This window comes from Argopecten irradians, chromosome 6 (assembly GCF_041381155.1).
Source record: "Argopecten irradians isolate NY chromosome 6, Ai_NY, whole genome shotgun sequence".
In the NCBI taxonomy this organism is placed as follows: Eukaryota; Metazoa; Mollusca; class Bivalvia; order Pectinida; family Pectinidae; genus Argopecten; species Argopecten irradians.
In genome coordinates, this window is record NC_091139.1 from 11,404,887 (window position 1) to 11,430,812 (window position 25,926).

At 33.6% G+C, this 25,926-nt stretch overlaps 4 protein-coding genes across 4 annotated transcripts; 1 reads left to right on the forward strand and 3 right to left on the reverse strand.

The window, feature by feature from the left end:
* Positions 1 to 628: 628 nt before the first annotated feature.
* LOC138326277 (uncharacterized) lies at positions 629 to 2,425 on the reverse strand. The gene is made up of 3 exons (XM_069272398.1): positions 2,170 to 2,425; positions 1,455 to 1,962; positions 629 to 1,180 (listed from the first exon to the last, which is right to left on the reverse strand). The coding sequence occupies exons 1-2, from the start codon at positions 2,368 to 2,370 to the stop codon at positions 1,609 to 1,611; spliced, it is 555 nt and encodes a 184-aa protein (XP_069128499.1). The 5' UTR covers positions 2,371 to 2,425; the 3' UTR covers positions 629 to 1,180; positions 1,455 to 1,608.
* A 2,556-nt stretch (positions 2,426 to 4,981) lies between these two features.
* On the reverse strand, positions 4,982 to 6,509 carry LOC138326278 (uncharacterized). The gene is made up of 3 exons (XM_069272399.1): positions 6,287 to 6,509; positions 5,561 to 6,089; positions 4,982 to 5,260 (listed from the first exon to the last, which is right to left on the reverse strand). The coding sequence occupies exons 1-2, from the start codon at positions 6,470 to 6,472 to the stop codon at positions 5,736 to 5,738; spliced, it is 540 nt and encodes a 179-aa protein (XP_069128500.1). The 5' UTR covers positions 6,473 to 6,509; the 3' UTR covers positions 4,982 to 5,260; positions 5,561 to 5,735.
* Positions 6,510 to 10,088: 3,579 nt separating this feature from the next.
* On the forward strand, positions 10,089 to 12,201 carry LOC138324977 (uncharacterized). Its single transcript, XM_069270284.1, has 2 exons — positions 10,089 to 10,359; positions 11,697 to 12,201. Exons 1-2 carry the CDS (start codon positions 10,147 to 10,149, stop codon positions 12,045 to 12,047), a joined length of 564 nt encoding a protein of 187 aa, XP_069126385.1. The 5' UTR covers positions 10,089 to 10,146; the 3' UTR covers positions 12,048 to 12,201.
* A 2,576-nt stretch (positions 12,202 to 14,777) lies between these two features.
* On the reverse strand, positions 14,778 to 25,649 carry LOC138324978 (multiple epidermal growth factor-like domains protein 10). The gene is made up of 15 exons (XM_069270285.1): positions 25,432 to 25,649; positions 24,010 to 24,210; positions 23,092 to 23,298; positions 22,207 to 22,338; positions 21,641 to 21,775; positions 21,039 to 21,173; positions 20,390 to 20,533; positions 19,725 to 19,868; positions 19,051 to 19,194; positions 18,769 to 18,915; positions 18,302 to 18,445; positions 18,033 to 18,179; positions 17,403 to 17,625; positions 16,677 to 16,732; positions 14,778 to 16,251 (listed from the first exon to the last, which is right to left on the reverse strand). Exons 1-15 carry the CDS (start codon positions 25,496 to 25,498, stop codon positions 16,178 to 16,180), a joined length of 2,100 nt encoding a protein of 699 aa, XP_069126386.1. The 5' UTR covers positions 25,499 to 25,649; the 3' UTR covers positions 14,778 to 16,177.
* Between the last annotated feature and the right edge of the window lie 277 nt (positions 25,650 to 25,926).

The window sequence follows — 25,926 nt, forward strand, 5'->3', positions numbered from 1 at the left end:
CAACTGCAGAAGGTTAGATACAAAAATACAAAGGTTACCTTCGTGTGGTTAAATTCTACTATTACTAGTCTAAGAGCAGAATCAAGAAGGCGGCAATTCAGACAGTTCATTATTCTCTCGGGGGTGTGTAACAATGTGTTGATCATGAATCTATAATCAACTTAAAGATTTATTCCTGACATAAGTGATGGTTGGCTCTGTAAAGCCTAAACACACTCAGGGACACTAAAACTGGTCCAGGTTTTTTTTTTTTTTTTTTTTTTTTTTTTTGTGAAAATCAAAGTACCCAAAAGGAAAACCCGAACTTCGCCTCCCGAAAATTTGCCAACGTGAATTTCGAACATCAAACGCACAGGCATTGGGCAAGTGGTAACCACTCGGTCACAGCGATAAAAAGATCAAAGGCTAGTGTTTCCATATCGCACACTTCGACCACTATGTATTGGTCACCTCATATAAAGAATCCGTAGGTCTCGACATCTTGCGACTTTTTATAAGACAATATCTTTGAGTGCTTTTTGTCGTTTCTTCGCTTCTTATCATCTCACATTTTTTGCATCAAGGAACGCATTTATATACAACAACAACATGGATTTGTTTTAATACTGCTATTTTATTTCGTGACACGTAAGCTGCAAGCTCTTTTTGCAGAAGAGAAAAAAGAATAATAAGACATTTTACAAAACGCTACAAAATTAAAACAACAAAAAGGTAGACCGAATATATGATGTACTAAACTAAATGTATAATTTGTTTATAATAGTAGTCCCGGTCTACGATCTAAGACAAGCACGTTTGTAATAGTGTAGAATACACCGATAGTGTTCATGGACATTAGCACATCCCTCATTTGTGACGAGTTGACAAAGATATGGGAAACCCAACTCGCCCTATATGATCACAATAATACTGTAGTTACAAAATTATTAATTTGTCATTTCGGTCCCTGATTCTGACGTCAACGCTTGAAGTTCTGTCCACATAAATGGTCCATTGTAGACTCGATCATAGAAACACATTTGTAGATCTGGGTATATGTTCTGTTTCTATTTCTTCATCAAGGCAGAAGTCCAGGTTTCAGCTCTTGCACAACCTATTCTGTGATAACGTTGCGATATTTGGTCATTTGTGAACTTCGATCATTTATACACGTTTGTATATCTGGATAAATGTTCTGTTTCTGAAAGTATACAAATTGAAACAACGATAAATAAATCATATTGATTTCAAATTATTACATACTTTAATTCTACATATATATGGATGCACTGGTTTTAAATTCCTTTGGAAGACTTAGGGTCATTATGTAATACACTTTTTAATAGTATGAATTGTTTACAATATGTACTTCAAGCTGTTATATCGATTATTAATGTGTAAAAACCAAACTTTAATATTTGAATTTAATATTTAAACTTAAAATAATTAGAAATGAATGAAATCTTAATAATTACCTATTAGAATGTCAATGGGGAGTGACTTTCTCTTTAGGACCGTTCTAAGAAGTCGTCATCATAACTATGGTGATGAATACCGCATCAAAATGACCTTCAGATTTCTGATACCTTCCTCACTGACGAAGTGTTTCTCATTCTATTCTTCATTATTTCAGTTAGTGTCAAAATCCAATATTTTCTCGAACACACTTACTAATTCTTCCGTGTTTGTATCCAGTGATTTAGACATGTCTTCGTTCGAATCAGAATAACCTGAATCGTCTGTACCAAAGACAGAACCATTTTCTTCATCAGAGGAAAATCTTTTGGACTCTTCTTCGTCCGTTTGATAAAAACTGTCTTCGCTTTCCATAATATATTTGTCCGTCTGCCCGTCCACTTCATATAAACTGTCCGTACTATCCAGGGACATCTGACAGAAGTTGTTGGCCTTCAGCTCCTCTTCCTTCTCGTTCAGGATCAGCATCTGTCTCATTAGACCGGCGTCTTGGTCCATCAGACCCACCTACAAGAACAAAATAACAATCATTTTGAAATATAGATAACTCATCCATGAAATGTTATCGTTGCTACATGTATTAATTAGCAATATCTTCGATGAAATTCCTGTCTTCAAATTGTGTCCCAACTTTAGAAAATAACAAACACACAATAAATGGCTCAAATGTTTGCTAAGAAATTGTTTAAACAATTTAAATAGAAATCCACTTACCATTTCCTCTCGAAGTCTCGTCAGAGCTGATCCAACAGCTGTTTGTGTAACAACTGGAGTCACTGATCTTTTACATTCTTCTATAGACTCCATCCTTCTCAGATACACCCGCCGACAACAGTTGTTGATGTCTATTCCGTCCAGACATCCGTTTGTCTCCTCTATTTCAACTCCGACATCAATAAGCTTGGTCTGAACCATGATGAAATAATGTCTAGTTGATAATGTCAACTTAATAATAGTGCTTCTGTGTAAATAATGAAATTCCAAGATGCTCTGACTTGTATTTATATAAAGTTAACCCCCCACCTATGTAATTAATATATATTGTGGTTGTTTGCGTTTGTCTATTACTGGCATACGCTGACAATATAACAATAGCATTGACACTTATCTCTCTAGGGGAACCCGTCTGTGGGTTAATTGTGATTCCCATTGTTACAACGTCGTCATATAAGACAATAGCACTAGTTATATCTAGACCTCTTCGGAGTAATTAACAAATGAGAGTAAACTAAATATGGAAAAAACACCTAATTGAGTGTATTTTTGTAAGCAATCCTTTGTTTACAGTGTCAACGTTAATTGGAGTCAATTTATATGCTTGGGCTACGTCAGGTCCATTGCATAGATAAATATAACAAATTCCGACAACCTCTTCAGACATTCACCAATTTATTGATAGGGAAGTATAGCGTCAGTTCGGGTCATGAACTTTTGGTTCCATCTCTGTTACATCAAATTTCGCCGGCATTTGTGTTAAAGAATTGTTTATCTCGAAAATATCCAAAGATTGTAGCGTAAATATCACGTAATCAAGATTTTATAAAGTTATCGACGAACTGCTTTTGCAGGAATAATATCATCTTCATATTATTAGATGAGAAAAAAATTGTAGCAATGTCTATGCACATGTATAATACAAAGCTATAATAAAATGTCTTGTATAAATATATGTGAATATTGTTGATGTTTTTATGTTCTGTATTTTACATATTTTTCTTATTGCTGGATATTTAGATATGCTTTGGTTATAACGGAACAACTATAAGGATAGTTGATAGACTTAAAAAGTAAAATATCTGTAAAATGTTTCATTGATCATACTTCACTGAAATTAAGCATATGACTTTTGGTCATTGTTGCAAACTTACTGGAATATAAAGATTCATTATACTATATTGAAATGAATGTAGAGCGTATGGCTTTTGTCTCTTCAAAATTTTCCAACGTGATATTGTCATGAATGAAATGTTATGTAGGTGCTACCCCATAAGGAGCTGAGACACATTGGTTAGCAATGTTGGATGAATGGGTAACCATCCATTCACATCAGCGCTTCAGAAATATCTAGCATTCCTTAGTATGACACACATTGACAATGTGACAGATCTCAGCACAGGACCAAGAAACAATGTATGAAAATGTTAAAGATAAGATAATAACAACATTGTCTTAACATTAACACTTGTGATTCACACCATGTATGTGTAATAAATTCACAAATTAAACAAACAAAATTTTATTATATTAATTAAAGCATCAGAGGCAATGTTCCAATGCCACAAGGACTTCAAAGTAATATTTAAGAACCAACAATTCAGCGGTATATACTCGAATCTAAATGTATACCTGATGTCAATATGTTTTCATAATGAACACACAACCAATGGCGATGTTTTATATTTCTACCAGGTGTGAAATGACAGGTACTGTCGGTACCTACATACGTAGACAATGCCTTACACGAGGTTAAATTATCTCCCTAATTATTAGCATGATTAGTATCAAGTCAAGAGAACAATAGTTTGACACCTCAAACAATCTCTGGGGGTCGTAATCACCTGCAGTTGTAGGACTTATTGACAGGTCGTTACTGTGCCACATCTGATGCCATAAAATAGTACACATCTCTGTGACCTTATTAAATTAAGCTGATAATAAAAGCAAATCAAATGTATTCCGGATTACGCGAGAAATAAGTAGTATTTCATATTTTACCATTTTCTGTGATATAAAACGTGTATTTCCCTGCAAGGGTTAGAAATTGGCCTTCATGGGGTATTCCGAGCCTACGAGGGTCCTAATCGCCTACCTTTGTAATTTCGATTGACATGGGGCTTCCATGTTCACACTTGAATGACAATAAATTATGCGCATCTTCATAATTTGGTTATGACGTAGTCTCGACATGCATTCATTATATTTGTTTATCTAAAACAATTCATGTATATTTTTACGTAACTCTACCAGATGGAAACGAGATTATATACGTTTACAAGCTATTAACATGTTTGCTGTTAACAGTGGTTAATAAATTCAATAAAGCACACGTAACATGCACAACACAATTGTCTTTGAATCATTTACCACTTAATATAATACTGCCATTTTAAGTGGCGTCATTCGTTTGATTGAAAGATTCAGACCAATATTGTAAGACATTTTTTTCCTCTTGTGATAACAATTTGCGTATTTTGAGTATGATTCTAGTTCAGAATAGTTAATCGTCGCAAAAATGATTCACTTACATCGCGTAATTAAATTAAAATTAAAAATTTGTGAGAGATGAAAAAAACAAATTGAGGTCAATGTTGGTTTCCAGTACAATTATCTCGACTGAAATTTTCTTTTAAAATCTGCCAGGGTTCGGATATTTAACAAAACACTACAAGGCTATACAAGTCATGCTAATTCATTGGAAAATTGCAATTTTGCACAAGATATATTTTATGAATTTCTTTAATTAATGTTGAGCATTTATTCGCAGTTCAACTTTTAACATTTTATATCAACAAAATTATGTTTTGGTGGATCATTTTTAATATCGAGTTCTCTTTATTACAATAAATTTTGCATCCTTTGAATTTTGGAGAAAAAATAACAAACAATGCTGAACGCTTAACACTGCGACTACGATCAATACTGTCATTTTTTCAGGTCAAGTTTTCCTTATTTCAAGCATCGACACATAATAGTAAGTCCGAGTTTCATCCAGGAACAACAGAGTCTGATATAACATCCTGATCACTAGTCCAATGTAGCTTTCCATTATTTACACATGTTGTAGATCTGACTTGGTCTCCAGTTTCTGAAAATATATAAATTGAAAAATAATGGTTAAATGATCATCATGAAGTTAACATTTAGATGCACTGGTATCGAAATCTTCGATAAGAATGTACGAATCTTCGTAAAGATTTCGATATAATATTTAATATCATATTTATTTATTTTATCTCAGCAAATATTGCACAAAGCAAATTGATTTGGCATCAGACAAAACCTATTTTAGACATCTCTAAAACGTTTTATAAGTTAAGCTATTAAATCAATGATTACAAAAGTCAAACACTTCAGTTAAATCGGAATTTTATTCTTCTATAATTACCTGTGAATCTGTGCTTAAGGTGACCCTCTGTAACCAGGAGTACTATACGACGTCAGTGTGATCTTCAGATCTTTACTATAACCAGGATGTTTATGTCCATCAAGGTCTATCATCAAGTGATTTCCCAATAGTAGCATCAGTGACGATGAGTTTCTCTGAATCTCAAACTTTTGTTTCAGTCAATGTCGAAATCCAACAATTTCTCGTATACATCCACTAATTCTTTGGTATCAGCCCTGTCCAGTGATTTCGAAATAGTGTTGGGCATGTCCTCATCCGCATCAGAATAACCAGAGTCATCTGTACACAATGAAAGTTCCTCTGACTCTTCTTCGTCCGTTTGATAGAGACTGTCTTCACTTTCCATACAATATTTTCCCGTCTGTCCTTCTACTTCATATAAACTATTCGTACTATCCAGGGATTCCTTGCTCATCTGACAGAAATTGTTGGTCTTCAGCTCCTCTACCTTCTCATTCAGGATTAACATCTGTCTCATCAGACCAGCGTCTTGATCCATCAGACCCACCTGCAAAGACATAGAAATAACCCCATATTATTCATTTTTTTCAACAACAAATTCATTTATATCTCTATGGTTGTAAAGTTGGTTCAAGTATAATTTATGTTTAACTAATTAAAAATAGAAATAATTTAATTACAATGAAATCAAAAGTGTTTTGCCTAAAAATGACTTTGTATGTAATTAACTCACTATATCCTTACCATTTCTTCTCGAAGTCTCGTCAGAGCTGATCCAATAGTTTTTTGCGTATCAGTAACAACTGGTGTCATTGAACTTTTACATTTTTCTATTGACTCCATCCTCCTCAGATACACCCGCCGACAACTGTTGTTGATATCGATTCCATCCAAACTAACTTCAGCATCTACAGGCTTGGTCTGAACCATGATGAAAGAAAGTTTGTTACGTTAAATTACTTGTACCGCTTCTGTGTGAATAATGAAATTTTACAGATGCTCTTGTATTTATATACTGTTAAACCCCCACCTAAGTAATTTATTAGTATTACGGTTGTCTATTTCTGACATACACTGACAATATAACAAAAGCTATGCCTATTATCTATGTAGGGGACCCGTCTGTGGGTTAATTGTTATTCCAATTGTTAAAACATTATCATGTAAAACACAAGCTCTTGTGATAATTAGACCTCCTCGTCGAAATTAACAAGTGAGAGTACATATATTTCATAAAGTACAAATATTTTGTATTATTTTTGAAGCCATTTCAATGATTTCTATATATATATTTCGTCTTTGCATATTACAGAGTTAGCTCCCTTGCGGGTAGGTATCGATTGTTCCGTCATTATTTTGTGAGCGCAATTCACGTCATTTTCTCCGAAAAGTATGACGTTACGCTCGAAAACACATGACGTCAAAATCAATATCTACCCGCAAGAGCAGATAACTCTGTAATATGCAAATACGGAATAGGATCTCACATGAGTGATCATTTCATATGAGATTATATGAAACGAGTCTAAGATTTTTTTTTATTTTTGCGAGCCTTGACGAGCAAAAATTAAAACTTCGAGACGAGTTTCATAAAATCTCAAATGAAATGAACACAAATATAAGATACATTTTATCAGATACCTACAAATACCTACATGCATGACCCGCCGTCCTCGTAATCTTGACGTCACGTCATTTTTCCTGACGTCGTTTTATTGCTTCTGTCTGACGTCACAATCGATTCAGCCAATGAAAATCTCTCCAGGTCATATTATACTAGTGACATATGCAAAAGTATAACAAGAACGAAATCACTGGATATCAGGCGGGTTATGTGATAAAATATAAAGCATGTGAATGCTCTCCACAAAATGACTCTTCCAACTATCATGATAGTGTTATGTGCAAATTCCATAATTAATTGCCTATGTTGTAATATTGATATTCAGAAAGTTGTTGTAAATTATGAATTTAAGCTATTGTATAGAGACATTTAGACTACATATTGTGGCGCAAACTTGATTTTAGCAAATAAACGAAATGATGAATCAATGAAAAAACACAAACTCTTGGGAGTGTACGTATATTTGTTGTATAGTCCAGTTTTTTTTTATTTCAAATTACAGGGGATGTGCATAAGAAAAAATAATTGATTCACTTGTTAATTGAAAAATGATTTTAATCAATGTGCAGGAGGAATGTACTGGATATGTGAACGCATATGGATTCTGAATGCAGTTTAATACCAGGTTAACCGAATATATTAGCATCCCTTTGTATCATTCAATGTGACGATTTGCCACATTTAAAGCATTTTGCCGACTGCAATGAAAGGATATAATTACTGACATTATTTTTATCGGGTACGTGTGTAAAAAATAGCAGATTTGGTGTTTCATTTCCATTTGTGCATAAAGCACTACATCATCACGATAAAATCTTGACACATCTACTTTATATAGCAGAATGACGTCAATTGTCCATTATGAGACATGCATCTACATAACTGCATATGAATTATTGAGCTACTTGAATGGTTAAGTGGTAGTTTGTTTGATTCAACGTCCTATAAACTATACAATTGTTGTATTTTTAAAAATAATACTTGACACGTGATCTACCTGGCACGTGGGTCTAGATTGCAGTTTTGGTGTTCCATTTGCATATTTTGTGAATGAAAATTAAAATCAAATCTAAATTAAATCTTGACGCAACCGCTTTATATAGCAGAATGACAACAAGCGTCCATTGTGATACATACAGCTATATACATTGCATATGATATTTTAGCCTTGGGCGTATTTGGTTGGTTCGACGTCCTGTTACAATAGGGATTTTATCAGGCCTGGATTTCTCGAAAACTGACTTAATGCAAATTTTTTTAATATAAGTTATATAAGGAGAAAAAAACCTTGGTTTTGACTTAAGTCTGTAGTTTTTTATCTCGAGAATTCCAGACCAGATATAGAGGATTTGTTGCAATAAGTTAGGATGTCTTACAAATAACACGACCACATGTCAGTGTTTTCGTTACATTTATATATCTATTTTGTGATTAAACATATCTAAATCTTGATTTAATTACAATATTTATTTACAATATTAGCTTAAAATTATCATAAATGGTAGGAGTGGTGCAATATTATTGAATGTTTCGACATCTTCTTTATCCAAATTCAAACATCGAAAAGTTAAGATTTATTATTTTTCCACTTATCTAAAAGCATGAAACTATAACCGACTAATAATAAAAATGATAACTTTCTCTCTAGAGCAAGAGACACAAGAACAAAAAAACATGAACATATGAATTATATTCAGAGTTTCCTGCCTCATGAACGTTTTGAAAATCGTCAGGAACGCTGCATGATAAAACTTATTAAAGTCATTTGTTTGAATTGCGTAAAGACGACTGACGATGCAACAGCAAGCTACGCTTAGAAGGATAAATTAATTTTGAGTTTATAACACAAATATTTTAGCTCATATGATTTATCATTTGATTTCCATTCATTTTTGAAAAAAAAAATCCCATATGAACATAAATGAATCTGAATCTGAAACGTTCCTTACGTTACGATGCAAAATCAAGTCAATAAAGGGATCTACATTCATTACTATTTGATCAAATGTATTAAAAGAATAAGTAATCTTTACAAACTGACAAAAGTGTCCCTTTGATCTTGGTTCACTTTGTGTAGGCTAAACTGGGTATATATTTGTGAAGAGTACCAATAGCGTACATGTATGGGGTATCTGTCAACTTCGTGTGGTATGCCAATAGATTTCTGTGCCTCCGCAGGGAAGACAATAACCCTCCTGATGTTAATTATATCACAAATAATTATCTTGATTAACGCCAAGTCAAGATAACAATAGCTCTGTCACCTCCAATAATCTCCGTGTGCTCTATATATGAAAATTTTAGCCCCATGTAAATAAATAAAACAGTTCAATTGTTGTATTCTTCTACATCATTTTTAACTGACAATGGCTGACACTTACGAAAAGATTTACCCTTTTGTGAACCCATCAGAAGTATAACATGTGCTTACTTCCTATTTTAATATACGCATTACATATATTTTAATTCATTTCCTACGTTATATTAAGGTTACAATTGTTCTAGGCAAATGTAAACCAGTAACAGAAAACAAATAAGGTTTGTTTCACTAATTATAATTAAAAATAAAAATTAATGATAAAGGAATAATGGATGAAGGAAATTAAACTCACATCTCGTGAGCATTTCGTGAACAAAAAGCAAAACCTCTGCTTAGAACCAGAATTTGATTTCCCCCTTGGACGTTATTTTGATAAAAGCTTTATTTATTTTGATTCTTAATCGTATACTAATGTTAACAGGAGCGATATTTGGATCACGAGATTACGAAACGCATGTCCAAGATGACCTAGATGTCCGACGAAGTGTAACTACGGGGTGATGTTTGTAAACAAGTCTCACTTACTTTATTCGGCCTTCCCGTAATTTGATTCCATAAAATACGTCATCATGTCTCAAGATCAAGTATAAATTAATTATCTCTTGTTAAAGTATCATACACACTTTCAAACAATCGAACAAGCCCCATCCAAAGGAAGAGATGGAAGAACAGTACATGAGAAGATCTGTTTCTATGGACAGTCTTATGAGCGATTCTGACAATGAATTATGGAACCTTTACATGTGTTTTTATCTCAAGAGAATAGCCACAAGAGATAAGATCTTGAACCCTATGCCGGACAATCAAAGGAAATCAGGGAACATCAATACAACGGTTCTGGACACAGCTATGGTCAAGCTCAGAAAGGAAATGGTAAGTCACAAATCCACGTGTTATATTTTACACAATCATTATATAAAGGTGTAGTAAGTTCCTCATCATTACCATGCATTTCGACATACGTTGACAATGTCATTAATAAAATCATTTGTTGATATGGTTTTATTTTAATAAAATTAGCCTTTATTTTTTATCATTAGATGTTAATAAAACTAACCAAAATTCAAATACATTCTTCAATTGACTCGTATCGAAAGATCGTATCTCAAATTCATTAATTCATTAAAACTGTAGTTTCGTTTCTCAAGATTCAATATATTAACGTTGTATAAAGAAACTTCAAACTTAATCCGGTATGTTACTTGTATTCGTACTTTGGTACCAAATCGTAAAAAAAAAACCACGAATCGTAAACTTTCAACGAAAATTGACGTTTGATATTAAAATTGAAACATTACTGAGTACTATTTACGCCAAAATAAAGTTTCTAGACTTTACAGAAAATTTTATCGCGTTATTTAGATTCCTTATTCATAATAAAAGATTCGAATAACTAGATCCCCACTCCATAAAAACACGAGGTGATGACTAATACTCCTACACGACAGTTTGCATAAAAAAATAATGTTAATTTGACCTAGAATTTAACCCGCCATCGCGAAGAGGAAGAATGGCACCTGGAGAATGCTGTTGTTGACTATGATAAATATGTTATCTGATGACAATGTCTCAGATAACTAGGATACGAGACATCGCCATCCCATTAAAAGGCTTAAATGACAACACCCCTTCTATTGTCGGTGCTAGAGAATGTTGTCAACAACTTTTTTCGGTCAAACTTTCAAAACATTGAAAACTTCGTAAACAACTTGATTCAATGATAGTGTAATTTTTCGAATTTTCAAACCCAAATATATCCTATAAGCTATGCCATAGGCCATACCTAATACTAATAAATATATGTATATTTATAAATATGTAAACTTAAATAAGTGTTCTGTTCATATGAGATCTTATGAAATAAGTTTGTCTTTGTATGAGGCTTGGGGAGAAGAAAACTTTCGGGATGAGTTTTAAAGAATTTTATATAAAATAAACTCAAGTTTGTGATTCAAAAATTTAAGGACATCGTGACAGAAAGGCGAGCTCGGCTGGATTCTTCGAAATGTTTTTGGTGTCACGACATCCTCAAATCCTGGAATCACTCCAAGTCATAGCGTCACAATGAATTTCCTGTCAAAGAAAGCTAGGCGGATTATTTGACAGAGAGACTGAAGATCAATAATGTATACCAGAAAATTATTATTTTATGTACCTAGTGTTGCTTTTATAGTACATTATTCTTCAGACTCTGTGTTGTTTATTTGCAGGCAGCAGTGGTAGACAATGACATTGCCCTGAGTAAACAGCTCCTGGTCCTTCACGAGACAATTGAAAGTCTGATCACTGATGACCACTGTGACTCATGCGGAAGTGATAGCACGTGCCAACTCACGAAATTATGCGATTCTTGTTCTATTAACCAAAGTGTCTCAGGAAATTCTAACAAAAACGTAAATGTAAGCGAACTCGTTAAGTGCTGCACGAAAGACTTGAGTGATGCTGACGGGCATTCCCCTGTGCAACAAATCAAAATGAGAAACCTAAGTGGACATCAGAAACAAAACTCAAATGATTCTGGCTTCTGTTGTGTTTTCCAGGACCTGGAAGTGACGATTTAGTGATATTATATTCGGGATGCAGATAACATTGTCATTTTTATATCTTAATAATATTTATTACGATACGATATCAGTAAACTGCATGTTCTGTACATATGTTTGTTTTTGTTACGGATGTTAAGAATAAATATGTAACTATCATAAAATGATAAAATGTGTTTCTTTTCCTTTTCATTCAACTGACCAATCACCAGGCAGTATCCATAGCCACGCCTCGTGCTCACCACCGCACGTGTTTCTATTTATTGTCGAATCAAACGTCATAGCATACACATAATATGATACAAAGTCATATTCACGTGCTGTAGCCTGGTGGTGTGATTGACGATTGGTGATTCGTCAATTAATAATAATTTTACAAACAAGTCATATTTATCTATTACAGATTTGTTTTCGTTTTAGATGAGCATTGTTACAACCTACTTTCAAAAAATAACGCACGTTGAAAATTATTTCAAAAATACGTTAAATATGGTAGAGATGTAATGCTCTTTGAAAGCAATTCTTAAACTGCGTTGATTTGCACCATATCTAACACACTTTGATATACTTTTCCAAAGTGCGGTATTTTTTAAAGTGGGTTGTGACAGAGCATCTGTTTATAACCATGTCATAATTAAATAATGTTTAGATTATAGAATACCTGAAATGTATCTAAGGGGCGCGCGACGTTCAGTATGGTAATATGACCCATAACCTTTCAAACAATTGTTTGCATAAGACGGTATAAACAATAAAAATATCAAAGACGGAATTCGGAAGATAACGTTAAACCACATAGTAGGTCTTTTGTTTTTCTTTAAGCATGGGGACTATAGGAATATAGGCATTTGAAAATTGATGAAGTCATATGTCGATACCACCAACATCAAAGCAGTTATATGTAAAAACAATCGTTGGAATCCCAAATGGCATGAAAACGATTAAAGAATAGGTTGTTGTTTAACAGCATTGATTGAATCATTAAAGACAATGTCATATTAATGGGTCGGTTATCTTCAAACGTTTAGTTTATTTTAAGAACTTTGCGCAATCTGTTATTACACAGTGTTTTACTTAACATCGTGGCAGGGTGGCTAAAGTTGGTTTTAAATTGTAATAATAAATTTGCGTTACGTAAGTCTAATTCTCAACTATCATAACATACTTGACAATGTATTGTACATGTTCAGTCACAGGAAAACCAAAACAAACTTCCAGGGGAGTTTTAGTTATAATTATAAGTCGTTAATTATTTTTTTTTAGATCATTACGAAACCTTTTGTTCTGTCATTATCACCCCTTGAGGTTGCAAAGATATGTAAGATAATTGATATACCTCTTACTTTATCAGTTGTTTAACACCAGGAGGTAGGCGAGGTATGGGGTAGAAACATTTACACGGTCCACTGCACAATAATACGAGACATAATACCCCGTCAAAGTACAATACAGGCAATATTTTCTGGGTCACTACACCCTGTCCAAACCTTCTCTACCAATTAAAGGGTGTTGTACCGTCAAATTCAGTATGTTAACGATTATATCTTATAGTTTGATACTTATCTTTAACACTCACCAGGTCTATCATTATTCTAACACAATTAGAAGCACAGTGTACTTTTTTACATTCTTATGATACATTTATACAAATATCAAACACGTATGTGGTATAATTTTAAAAGCATCTTTAGTACATTTTTGTAAAATATTTAATCAAACGTTAAAGTCATTTAGGCTTGACTTTCAAGTAATCATGTGGATAAAGAAAAAAAGCTGTGGCTAAAATTTTGTATGCTACACTTAAAGCTAACAAAGGCCCAATATGTTTAGTTATAATTGTAATTAATAAATCGTCTGTAATTAAAATAGATCGACTACAGGAAATAACGGGACTAGAGTTTTCTGTTACCTCCTGGTGTGGTTTGGCAAAGAACATGTTTTAATTAAATTTCAGGTCAAATGTAAAGTAAATTCAAATTTAAATATAGAGCAGCAGTTGACCTTTTTCTTTTGACATATATATTACATAAATGGTAAGACGTATTTCACCACGCTTCATTCATCCCACCGTAGCAATGTCAAGGACTACGATATTCAAGACTATTCAGGATGTTTAAAAACATGTCAAAATGTAATTTACGGATTTTGCAAAATAATTTATCACTTTTGTCGTATATATGTATTATTTCATGAAGACATATATTTGGCACACATAACTTAGTAATATCTGCCAGTTGAAGTTGAATCTTTTTTGTTTGTAGTGACATTTTAGACGAGAAACACAAGTACTAATGATATCTTTTTCTTAAATAGGATAAACACTATACGACGCTACCCGAGGGTCATCCTCGATATTCCAGGGGTTACTATCACTGACATCATATCCAACCCTGAACAATCTCACAATAAAACTGAAGGCACCAGAAGACAAATAATTTGAAAATGTGTACATCAAATAAATTGTATAATGGTCCACTGTGTTTGACTGTGTTGCTTTGAAGCTGATTGGTCAGATGAAGGTGAACTGCCTCCGGTTTTTACTATGAGATAATCCAGGGGTGAATGTAACGTCAGTGATAGTAAACACTGGAGTATCAAGGATGCCCGAGGGTCACAAAATGTAGTAATATCCAAGGCTTGCCTGTACTCGTTCAGACGGTACGAGGTGCTTTGCGTATTCGACACTGTGTGGTGTTTTTTTTTTTCTTTCTTTTTTTGTCCAATAAGTTAACAGAAACTTGTAGGCTATTTCCTTTCAACAAATTTTATTGACATTATTGATGGTACCTTCAATAGGATCAAATAGCAGGCTACGCCTATACACATTCTTTCCTCAAATTAATCACAATTTGTGGTCAAAATTCTGTATCTTTATAAGAGGCTATCCGGGATATGATTGTCGGTTATATTTGGACAAGATATTTCTATACATTAGAATTAGTTTAAAGTTCAAAGCAGGTAGGTTGGATTCTAGCTTTGGCATTGGTCTCCTCAAATTAATTTGTCGAGCCATAAGCTTTTGATTCGGACACCTATATGTGTTATCTAGTGAGTCAAAAAACCCAGTATTACATAAAAGTGTCTGTATGATTATAGACTCAAAAGCCTGTAGTCTAGCTTTGCACAAAAAAGAATAATATACATCTTGCAGTTGTGTCCCCTCTAACACAAATTATCCTAAGCGCCTGAAATGCCATGTAAGATGATTTCTGATGAACCGAATCTATGATTTTTTATTGGTGACATGATAACAATGACATTGTTTATGCTGTAAAGAATATAAAAGCTGAGGATACAGTATTTTTTCATAATTATATATTAAAAGAATAAGATGTTAGGTTAATTGGAACATATTGGTATTAAGCTGTATAAATATGTAAATATAAACATTACACTATCATCCATTGCTGTTAATTTTTTTTAATGTGCCATACCTGGTCTAAAATTTGATAAGTTATTATTATTTGTTTAGTAATCTACTGAAAACCATCAGATTTGATGAATTGAGCTGTGACAATCATTCCAATGGACAGACAATCATGATACCTTATACAGCACAGACGATTTGCACCGCAGAGTTCTTTTTTATGCATTATGTATGTTTAGACAAATAAATGCCTGCAGAAATCACTTAACAATTACGAATAAAACTGTAAAATATGAAATGAAATTGTAGACAAAAACTTGGCTCCATGGTCTGACCGCATATATGTACTCATTTTACTGCTCTGTAGATTGTTAGTATAATGATTTTGGCAGCAGCTCTTATTTATATCTGTAAAATTAAAACATATGTATTGTTTGTATTGTAATTCTCAAACTGTTGGTAACTTCTGTTTGTGCGTAAAAATATTAAAAAAAACTCTTCTTTGATTCTTGAGTATGAAAGTTACAGTCGATATAACTGAAAGTTTTCATTGTGTATTTTCAATTTCCTCCAGCTTCATGTGAAATTCGGCAGTTAGCGCCAGCGCCACCTTGAATTGCTCTCTCACATTTTTTTTACTGCTTTGTCATATTAACTGATGGTTTTGAACCTTTTGCAGCAACTAGCCATGTCCGGTACATTGAGTGGTTAAGATACTTTAAGCTGGTTTCAATTGCTTTTGATACAAACACGTCTCGGCATTTTACGTCATACCATTATATCACGTTGGAGTGCTAGCTAATTCTTCATTTCTGTGGAGGCTTAAATCGTCGTATGTTTTGTTTTCGATTCCTCCTAAAAATGTAAGAAATACAATTTTAAAAATCTTCTAAAATACAATGGCTATCTGAATGCCTCTTAAGGGTGGCAATTGAATGACTGGTTACATCATCCCACCGAATGACGTAGCCAAGCCATCTAGCGTCAACATTTAGAGTAAACATGATTGATTGTATCGATGAAAATATTTCCGGAAGCTTCAATAAAATTAGTACATTTAACTTTTTAATTTTGGACGTAACTGAATGTCTTACGTATTCGTTTGAATACATTCGTGTTAATGATACAAAACTTCCTCAAAGCGTTTATCAGCAATATTGAAACCAGTTCCATTCACTAATAATGTGTGAATACGATTTCGTTATCAAATTATTTTTAAAAGTAAATACCTCAGTAAAAACACATGAATAAAATTATGAAATAGAAGTATATTGTGTTACCGTCTACTACGTAGATTTCCTCTCTGCTCCTGATCAATCGACAGCAACGATATCGTCTTGGGAAAGAAATAATATAATCAAAGAAAGAATTAAATTAAGAAGTTATTTGAATATCATTGTGTCAATGATGAAACCATATGTGGAGTTAGGAAAAGAAATGTTCTTTTTTCATTCGAACAATTTTTGATAAAAATGAATGTTAATATTTCACTTATGTACATATCTAATATTTCTACTCTTACCTTAAGTGTTTAAGTATTCTGATTATAAATTAAAAATGAAAATTTGACTTAAAGTAGTAAAAACAATTAAGCGAGCAGTCAGGCACCGAAAACAATTCTCAATGCGTTCTTTGACGTTACAAAATCCCTAACGTATCAAAACGACGGCCAAATTCTGTTCAGTTGTGCAGTTTTGACCATTGTAATAATGGAAAAGTCCCGTGAATTTAGCACTGTTCTAAACATAACTCTGTGAAAGCAAGGCTAGAAATGTCAACACGTGCATAGCCAGCCGGGAAGACATTTTAGGATTCCTATAATATGAATTAACTTCTTCGAATGCAGAACGATTTTGACAATCCATAAGAAATTATACTGGATATATTTACACATTTTTTCCAATTTTAGCCACCCTTTGTCCGACTATTCAATTTAATCATATTCTGATGTATCGAAAGGTCATTTGAATCATGATTACATATTTTACTGTCATGAAGAGCCTTACCTAAATATCCACATGAACATCATCGTATGTCCCACCAATGTCAATAAAATGCTAAACACAACAAGGACTAGAATAGGTGTACCAAGATTGTCCGTATTTGGACACACCATTGGTGTCGGTTTGTGCATCGACGTGATGAGATCCTTAGCATCGGAGCAGGTCTGGCGAGTATCCGTGCACGACTGGAGGGTTTTTAAGCACGTCTGCACAGCCGTGTCCATATCTATAATGACATGTCAAATTGCATTCATCTTTGTAAGTACTTTTGGTTGTTTTAAGATGTTTATCATAATAACGTAAACTATACCAGTAATAGTGAAATATGAGATTTTATATACGCTTACATGAAAAAAATGCAAAATGATACTAATACATTAAAAAGTAAAAGTAAAAACATATAATCGGTTATTTTTCGCAGGTCGACAATTCCACGATTTTATATTTCGGAGGCTATGGAAGTAAGTATATTAAGCCATTTAATTTCATGACCTTGAAAATAAACAGTTATTCAATAATCTCTTGTTGTTACAAATGAGAAACTTCAAGGAATAACCAATCCCTATAGTGAATTTAACTTTAACAATGCGGCATTAAACTTTCAGTTATGCAGATTATAATAAATGATCGTACCGACAGTTCTATCGCAAGCATCTCCAGTCCATCCATCCTGACAACCTGCCGCAACGTCATCACACATCCCGGTCACGTGGTGACATCCGGGAATTCGACAATTACAAGTCTTGTTGCAGCGGGTGCCAAAGGTGCCAACTGGACAAACTTTTGAATCATAAAAGAAGAAATCTCAATATTGTTTTTCTTCACCCGAATGTTAATTTGATAATAATTATTAAAAATGACTGAAATATATTTGTCAAACTCTTTTATTTGGTCCTTTTTACCTTTATCACATGCTTCCCCCGACCAGCCTTCCTGACATCCCTCATATATACAAGTTCCATTGGTTGGTTCACAACCAGGAAGCTCACAGTGACACACAAAGAAACAATTGTCACCGAATTTTCCAGTAGGACAAACGGATGTGTCTGTATAAACAAAACATTGTTGTTGTTTTTGTAACCATTAAATGGTAAAAGCATATAATCGGTTATTTTTCGCGGGTCTATAATTCCACAATTTTTATTTGGGAGACTATGGGAGTAGGTATATTAAGCCATTTCTTGACGGGGGTAACGACCTTGAAAATAAATATTTATTCAGTAATCTCCCATTGCTACAATTTAAATGAGAAACTTCTATGAATGACCGTCTGCAATAATGATTTTAACATTTACAATGCGGTGTATTCAAATTGTTGGTTATGAAGATTATAAAAAATATGCATGCAGATTATAACAGTTGATCGTACCAACACTTCTATCGCAAGCATCCCCAGTCCATCCATCCCGACATCCTGCCGCAACGTCATCACACATCCCGGTCACGTGGTGACATCCGGGAATTCGACAATTACAAGTCTTGTTGCAGCGGGTGCCAAAAGTACCAACTTGACAAACTTTTGAATCATAAAAGAAGAAAACTCAATAACTCTTACATATATTGTTTTTCTTCACCCGAATGTTAATTTAATAATAATTATTAAAAGTGACTGAAATATATTTGTCAAACTCTTTTATTTGGTCCTTTTTACCTTTATCACATGCTTCTCCCGACCAGCCTTCCTGACATCCCTCATATATACAAGTCCCATTGGTTGGTTCACAACCCGGAAGCGCACAGTGACACACAAAGGCACACTTGTCACCGAATGTTCCAGTAGGACAAACGGATTCGTCTGTATAAACAAAAAATTGTTGTTATGTTTTTGTAACCACACATCAAATCATGACAAGTAGAATAATGGGTCACATGTAACCGTTAAAAAATATGTTTAACCCAATTTCACTTATGTTTTCCCATATATCTACCAAAGTTAGTATATACACTCTTTATTCCGTACAACTTAAAGATGCTCCACCACAAATGAATGGTATTTTTTCTCTATTAAAACTGGAGCAGACGAATAAGTATTTTTATTCAGTTTAAGTTACTTACTTTACACCATTACCACCATTGACAAATTCCAGTTTCTTATTTTAATTCATAATAAAAAAAGAATGATTAATTGCATCCCGAAAAAGTCCATGGCACTATGCCCTATGTGGAATTAAGTACTGATTATGCATGCATCAAAAGCAAAAAGATTATTTCATATGCATTTCTGTGTTATTAAACTGAAATAGATACGATTATATATCAGTTATTGTTCAATTGATCGGATCATTTACGCTCCGTCAGCGGTTGAGCATCTTAAACGTATCTTACTTGTATTTTTCTCATCACATGAGTTCCCTGACCAGCCTTGTTCACACCCGGGTTCGAAGCAGGTACCATTAAATGGATCACATCCGGGTATATTGCAATGACATATCAGTTCACAGTCTTCTCCAAATGTTCCCAGTCCACATGCTGTGAAAATGATGTCGTTCTAGCGTTCAAAATCTACATGCAACTATACAAAGTAACCTATTAAGTTTTATATTAGAATATTTACAGTCAGAAGTGATTTGATAGTATAAACCCCGCTGATTTTAATAAAAGGCTTCTCAACTTTATTTCTCGATCGATTATGTCGAACGGTTGAATATTTATGAAGGGTATCGATATTTGTTTTATGTACCGCTCGCGGTCCATTCCCAATATTGATAACGTTCATAAACTTTATCCTCCGATAAAACCACCAGAAAAATACATGTACTTTAATCCTGAAGTATCAGTACTTGATTTTCCCACGGTAGATACATTGTACAGTATATTATAAGAATTATCTTTAACATTATTGCTTATGTGGGGCTATGCTCGGGTAACTATATAAAAGTTCTTAAAAGTATTTAACAGTTAGAAAAACATATTCAACCCTCTCTAAGTTATTTTTCTCATTGCTCTCATATTTAGAACATGATATCTTCGTAGAACTTGACTAATCTTACTTGTATTTTTCTCATCACATGAATTCCCTGACCAGCCTTGTTCACATCCGGGTTCGAAGCAGGTACCAATAAATGGATTACACCCGGGTATCTCGCAATGACATGTCTGTTTACAGTCTTCGCCAAATGTACCCAGTCCACATGCTGTGAAAGACGTTCAAAATCTACACTATAAAATTTATCTAGAAAAATTACTACTTGAGTATTCCACAACAAATACATTGCATAGTATAAGCATAATATTCAACATTATTGCTTTTGTGGGGTTATACTCGGGTAAATATACATATATTGGTTCTTAAATGAGTGTTCATTTCGTAAAACATTCCAAATGAGATTTTATGAAACAAGACTAAGAAGTCTCGGGACGAGTTTTTATCATATAACTACAACAACACACATTTCGAGGCACGCGTCACAACGTATTGCGAAAATCCGACATTTTGTCCCGCAGTCCTAGAAATCCTAAGGTCAAGTATTTTTTCCTGACGTTCGCTTCAGGTCATATTGCACTAGTGACGAATGCAAAAACATTTCACGGGCTAATCATAAACCACTAGATATCAGTGGGATTTTGTGATATAATGCATTATTTATTTAGACATATGATATTTGCATAACTCTAATATCAAGTACCAAGTAAATATACCCTCATCACATGCAGCACCGTGCCATCCTCTGCTACAACCGGGAAGTTTGCATTTTCCTGTCACGTGACTGCAACCGGAAGTCTCACAGTGACAAAGTCGGCTGCAGTTAACTCCAAATGAACCAGCGGAACACTCTACAGTACACATATATAAAATAAGGTCAGAAGATAAATAGATAGATACAGATGTACCAAGTGTAAGGGCATTGTATATTCTTGATACAATATTATATTCTGAAATATTGAAAAATATAATATGATTCGATAATGTTCCCAATATGCAAAATAAGATAATTTTTCACATCCGTAAGTGAGATGTTTAAAACGGCATGTAATATTTTGCTTATAAGAATTATTCAGAATCTTAATAATGTCAAGAAATGAAATTTTGAAGCGACATTAAAAGATTGTGTCCTTTTTTCGTTCCATACATATTTTATCATTTCAATACCATATTCTAAAATTTGCAAAAAATAGCTTTTTCGAATCAGTGAGTATTTTTTTTATTAGAATTAGCAAGATTTTCCATAATGGTAAGGAAGGATCTCTTAATTCGATATTAAAGAATCATTGATCCTTCTCCTTTACCTTGAACTACGTACCCTGACTACAGGTGGCGCCCCTGTAACCCGGAAGGCAGACAGCTTTATCACAGAGGCCCGTTATATGGTTACACCCTGACTCTCGACAGTGACACACGTGACTACAGTTAGCGCCAAAAAGATGTGGTCCACATTCTGAAAGGCCAAATCGGGATTTAGGAAAGAGGAGAGACGACAGAGCTTCTCCATCGAAGTTCAAATCTACACAAACCTGTGGAAACAATAAACGTATTGTTGTTGTTTATTGTTTTCATTCAATTTTTCAAGCTAAAAAATGGTGTTTAGTGACTTCTGTCTTCGTTTAATAAACAGTCGGTGGTTGATTTGCCTTACCTTGAAATGTTCATTAAATCATAAATTACCAGACCGGTTACTAGTTTTTCCTTGGTACGTTTATGAATTAAAACATAGCAATACTTTACGTGTGTCATATACAACATAAATTTTTAAAAAATACCAATATTTTGTAAAAAATAAATTCATTAGTACATTTATGCATGAAAGGATGCGTAAATATATTTATTTTGCATATGAAATCGTTACTTTAGAAGATGTCATATATTTACTAGTATCACAGCGCATGCCCTTCCATCCGGGCTGGCACTCAGGTGTATCACATATACCGGATGTTACATTGCATCCCTGTTGACAGTAGCAAGGAAATTCACATTTCTCTCCATAGTAGTGGGAAGGACATCCTATATGATCAAAAATAATTATTACCGATACACAAGCGTTATCATCATCAAAAACGAAAATAGCAATAATAGGGAATTCTAAAATATGAGAAATAACGTACGTCGACAAATTAACTATCAAAATGGAGAAAACCAAATACTGGGCATGCTAAGATATGGGAAATAAAGAATATCGAACATGGATGAATTCAAATTGAAAATAACAAATATTAGACTAACAAAACAAATATTGAGAGAATGAGATGCTACAAACGTGGATACTTCTACGTGTGTGAATATTTTGCTGATTCTGCAGCTCTATGACAATTTCCAAGCCGTGCAACTTTATCAAATAGAAAACAAATACAAAATTCACGTTTGAATTTGACAATATTAAATTGATATCAATTTATCAAGACATTATTATGAAGCCAAGTGGTGTTTAAGCAAAACTATAAAAGTAAAATCACAAGTGATTTGTTTGTCAGTTATCTACGGTGAAAAGGAAATAACAACCCCAAAACTGGAAATTTCGCAAACTGTAGACAGTGTGCTAGGGGAAGTAACTCACCATAGAATGTCTTCATATGATAAATTGAACTAATTGAGAGACAAACAATTATCAAAATTTGAACTTATGGTCGTTACATGCAAGATATAATTTTTTCATATAAATAGCAAATATTATGATCACAACAATCGATCAATATTGATTAATCCACTATTCATGATAACAAAGATGAATCCTCGCGGTCTTTATGACATTTTCCTTACCATAGACGTCGATTTCACAAATCTCCACGAAAGCGTTAGACGTGTCGCTGTGGGTGACTACCATGACGTAGCGTCCGTCAAGTTCACATGTCTTGTTCTGTACGACGTCGGGTATTACGTCAGGGTCGTCGTCATGGTAACATATTCTTCCGTTAGTCCATGATGACGTATTCGACACATACAGGAAGTAGCCATTTTGTCTCCCAGCTAAAACATAGAATTAGCTTCTTAAAAGTTGTCGCACTTAACACTGCAATATATAGTTTAAAGTGATATAAAATAACTAACAGCGCTGGTAAGTCAAATGCCTACTATAAAATTATATATATGTAGAAATGTATGGAATCCTTCCGTGATGCAGTTTAGTTCAAAGTGTTACAAAACAAATATCCAGACAAATATCACAAGGGCAATGGTCTTAATTTTAAAATTATTAAGATTTGATAAGCGTATGATACCAAGATGTCATACTGATTTAGTCTATCTTTCTACAAACAACCTCGAAACTTTAAAATGGACCAATATACTTCAGTCGGACACAATCGTGAGCATTTCTGAAATTTTGCATTGCGGAGGAGTAGCCTGCCTACCAGAGTACTAGATACATGTATATGACTATACGAAAGAGTTTTCATACATTCAACGGGTTCAATTTTATTTTGATATTTTGGGGTAAATGACAAATAATGTGTTCAGCTAAATGTCATTGAGTTCAGAAAATTTATTTTAGATTTTGAATTAAGTTTATGAACATAAAAATAGAAATATTAAAGAAAATTAAAGGATACATAATAATTGTAATATTCAGATCTTATACAACAACTTTGAAGGAATCATAACTGCCAACATAGAGTAGAAGAGAGAATATAGTAAACCAAGCTACCTTGTACGTTATTAATGGGCTGATAATTAACTCACTTCCTCCGCGGAATTGAATGTCGATGTTTACAATCCGGGCAACCTGTCCGATGTCACCTCTCCACCAAGCTGTGGGTGCCAGTGTGGATACGAAGCAGTTAGACAGCGGATTCCATCCATATCGCCCATCCACTGCTCTAGAAGCGTCATAAGGAGAATGCATAGGACTGGAAGTTGTCCGCATCCTCGTCTTCAGGTTTACTGAAATTTAAAACATATTCATTCAAAGGCATCTGTTTCGACCCACTTCGAAAAAATACACTCTACCAATTTCAAAGTGCTCTAGAACAAACTTAATATTTTATAGCAAAACATGTTCTTTACATTGTATTGTACATTGTTTCAAAATTAAAGCGTTCAGAAATGTTTGTCATACATGTAGTATAATTATTATCCGATATTGCATACTTTGTCGTTAATGTAAACAATTTTATCCTGAATTCACATTTGTAATAAAACTCAAAAACTTCAATTCGTTTTTTACAAAATGTTATGGAATAGGTTTAATATTCTGATTCATCAGAGTTATTTCCCTTGGTTTAACTTTGATATAGCAGAGTTCCTGACTAGTTAATAGCATTAGAATGTTGGACATTCACTTCCCTAGGTACCTACATATACACTATGTTATTTTTTCATGTCTGAACTAGCTACTAAAATTTTTATTTATTGAATTCAGAGAGTATTATCGATTTGACAAACTTATCATTTTATTTCTATTCTTTCGATCAAAATCAAGCTCAATGATACGTATATAGCTATATGTGATGGTTGGCAGCTCGCGTGCCCAGAAACGATAACGTGACGGCACGTAAAACTCTTCAATTCATTTGGTTGGTAGCATATTACACATTTTTATCAAAATTACCTCGAGCCTGACTTCTTTTTATGATAACATAATGCGACAGGTACATAGGTATATGCTAAATCTTTCTTTGGTAGGCTATGTGGATCTTATACAATCAATATGAGCCACATGTATATATACACTGCATGTATACACATCGAGCTGAACAAAGTCATGTGTTGATATTAGGATTTATTTACCTAATTCGAGTATAGCTCGCAAATTCGTTCCCGGTTGTGTTTATTTCTGTTAATATTTGTGTATTTTGTGGCTACAGTTATTACTAGGCATGGTTCTAATTTTGACCAATTTTTGTTCAGGCCATCAATACAATCTTCTTTCGTTTGCAGTAACTTTATCACAATTTACGAGCTGTATTATTTACTAGCGGTAATTAAATACTTATCAAATCCCATACGGCATAGATTCGCCTAAAGTAATGAGGAAAGGCATTTTAAACTGGTAAACATGAGCTGTCTTAAGACAAAGGAATACAATAGCACTGACAGACAAGAGGATTATGACCACCATGTACAATGGAGGGAGACTATATATAAACATGCTTAATAACTTACCCATACCGTCCGCCATTAAAGCCCATAGAACTATAAACAAAAAAGAAAATACACCGTTCGTCTTCATAGTGTGATGATTTAACGGACTGTCATTTATAGTCAATTAAACCAGTCCCTAATTATAACAGATAAAGTGAGAATTAACGTATGTGTTCATAAACTGTTATAGAATACATTCTAACACTATCCAAAATGGCGCTGTGTCCGTTTAAAGTAATACGAATACAACCAGGATTTTAAATAATAACATGCTTTGATTTCTAAATATAACTCTGCAATACTTGAGCTCGGTACCTTTAAAGTCTTTGGACCTTAAGGTATCGGATCTCGTATGAACTAGAATTTATACAAAGAAACATGAAATGACAATGGTTTGTTTACACATGTTTTACTTCTAAGTGTATGTTGCCAAATTTGAATTTCAAATAAGTTGTTTGTATTTATTACATGCATTTAGATAAATGACAAAAATACCAAACATATACTGAATTACAA

What these genes read in the sequence shown, in the direction of transcription:
- LOC138326277 (XM_069272398.1), bottom strand. Translation starts at nt 2,370, where the DNA reads ATGGTTCAGACCAAGCTTATTGATGTCGGAGTTGAAATAGAGGAGACA. An exon ending in CGAGACTTCGAGAGGAAATG is followed by an intron (nt 1,963 to 2,169) that starts GTAAGTGGATTT and finishes TTGTTCTTGTAG; the next exon opens with GTGGGTCTGATGGACCAAGA.
- LOC138326278 (XM_069272399.1), bottom strand. Translation starts at nt 6,472, where the DNA reads ATGGTTCAGACCAAGCCTGTAGATGCTGAAGTTAGTTTGGATGGAATC. An exon ending in CGAGACTTCGAGAAGAAATG is followed by an intron (nt 6,090 to 6,286) that starts GTAAGGATATAG and finishes ATGTCTTTGCAG; the next exon opens with GTGGGTCTGATGGATCAAGA.
- LOC138324978 (XM_069270285.1), bottom strand. Translation starts at nt 25,498, where the DNA reads ATGAAGACGAACGGTGTATTTTCTTTTTTGTTTATAGTTCTATGGGCT. An exon ending in TTTAATGGCGGACGGTATGG is followed by an intron (nt 24,211 to 25,431) that starts GTAAGTTATTAA and finishes TTTAAATTTCAG; the next exon opens with TAAACCTGAAGACGAGGATG. An exon ending in TGCTTGCGATAGAAGTGTTG is followed by an intron (nt 18,446 to 18,768) that starts GTACGATCAACT and finishes TTGTTTATACAG; the next exon opens with ACACATCCGTTTGTCCTACT.
- LOC138324977 (XM_069270284.1), top strand. Translation starts at nt 10,147, where the DNA reads ATGGAAGAACAGTACATGAGAAGATCTGTTTCTATGGACAGTCTTATG. An exon ending in TCAAGCTCAGAAAGGAAATG is followed by an intron (nt 10,360 to 11,696) that starts GTAAGTCACAAA and finishes GTTTATTTGCAG; the next exon opens with GCAGCAGTGGTAGACAATGA.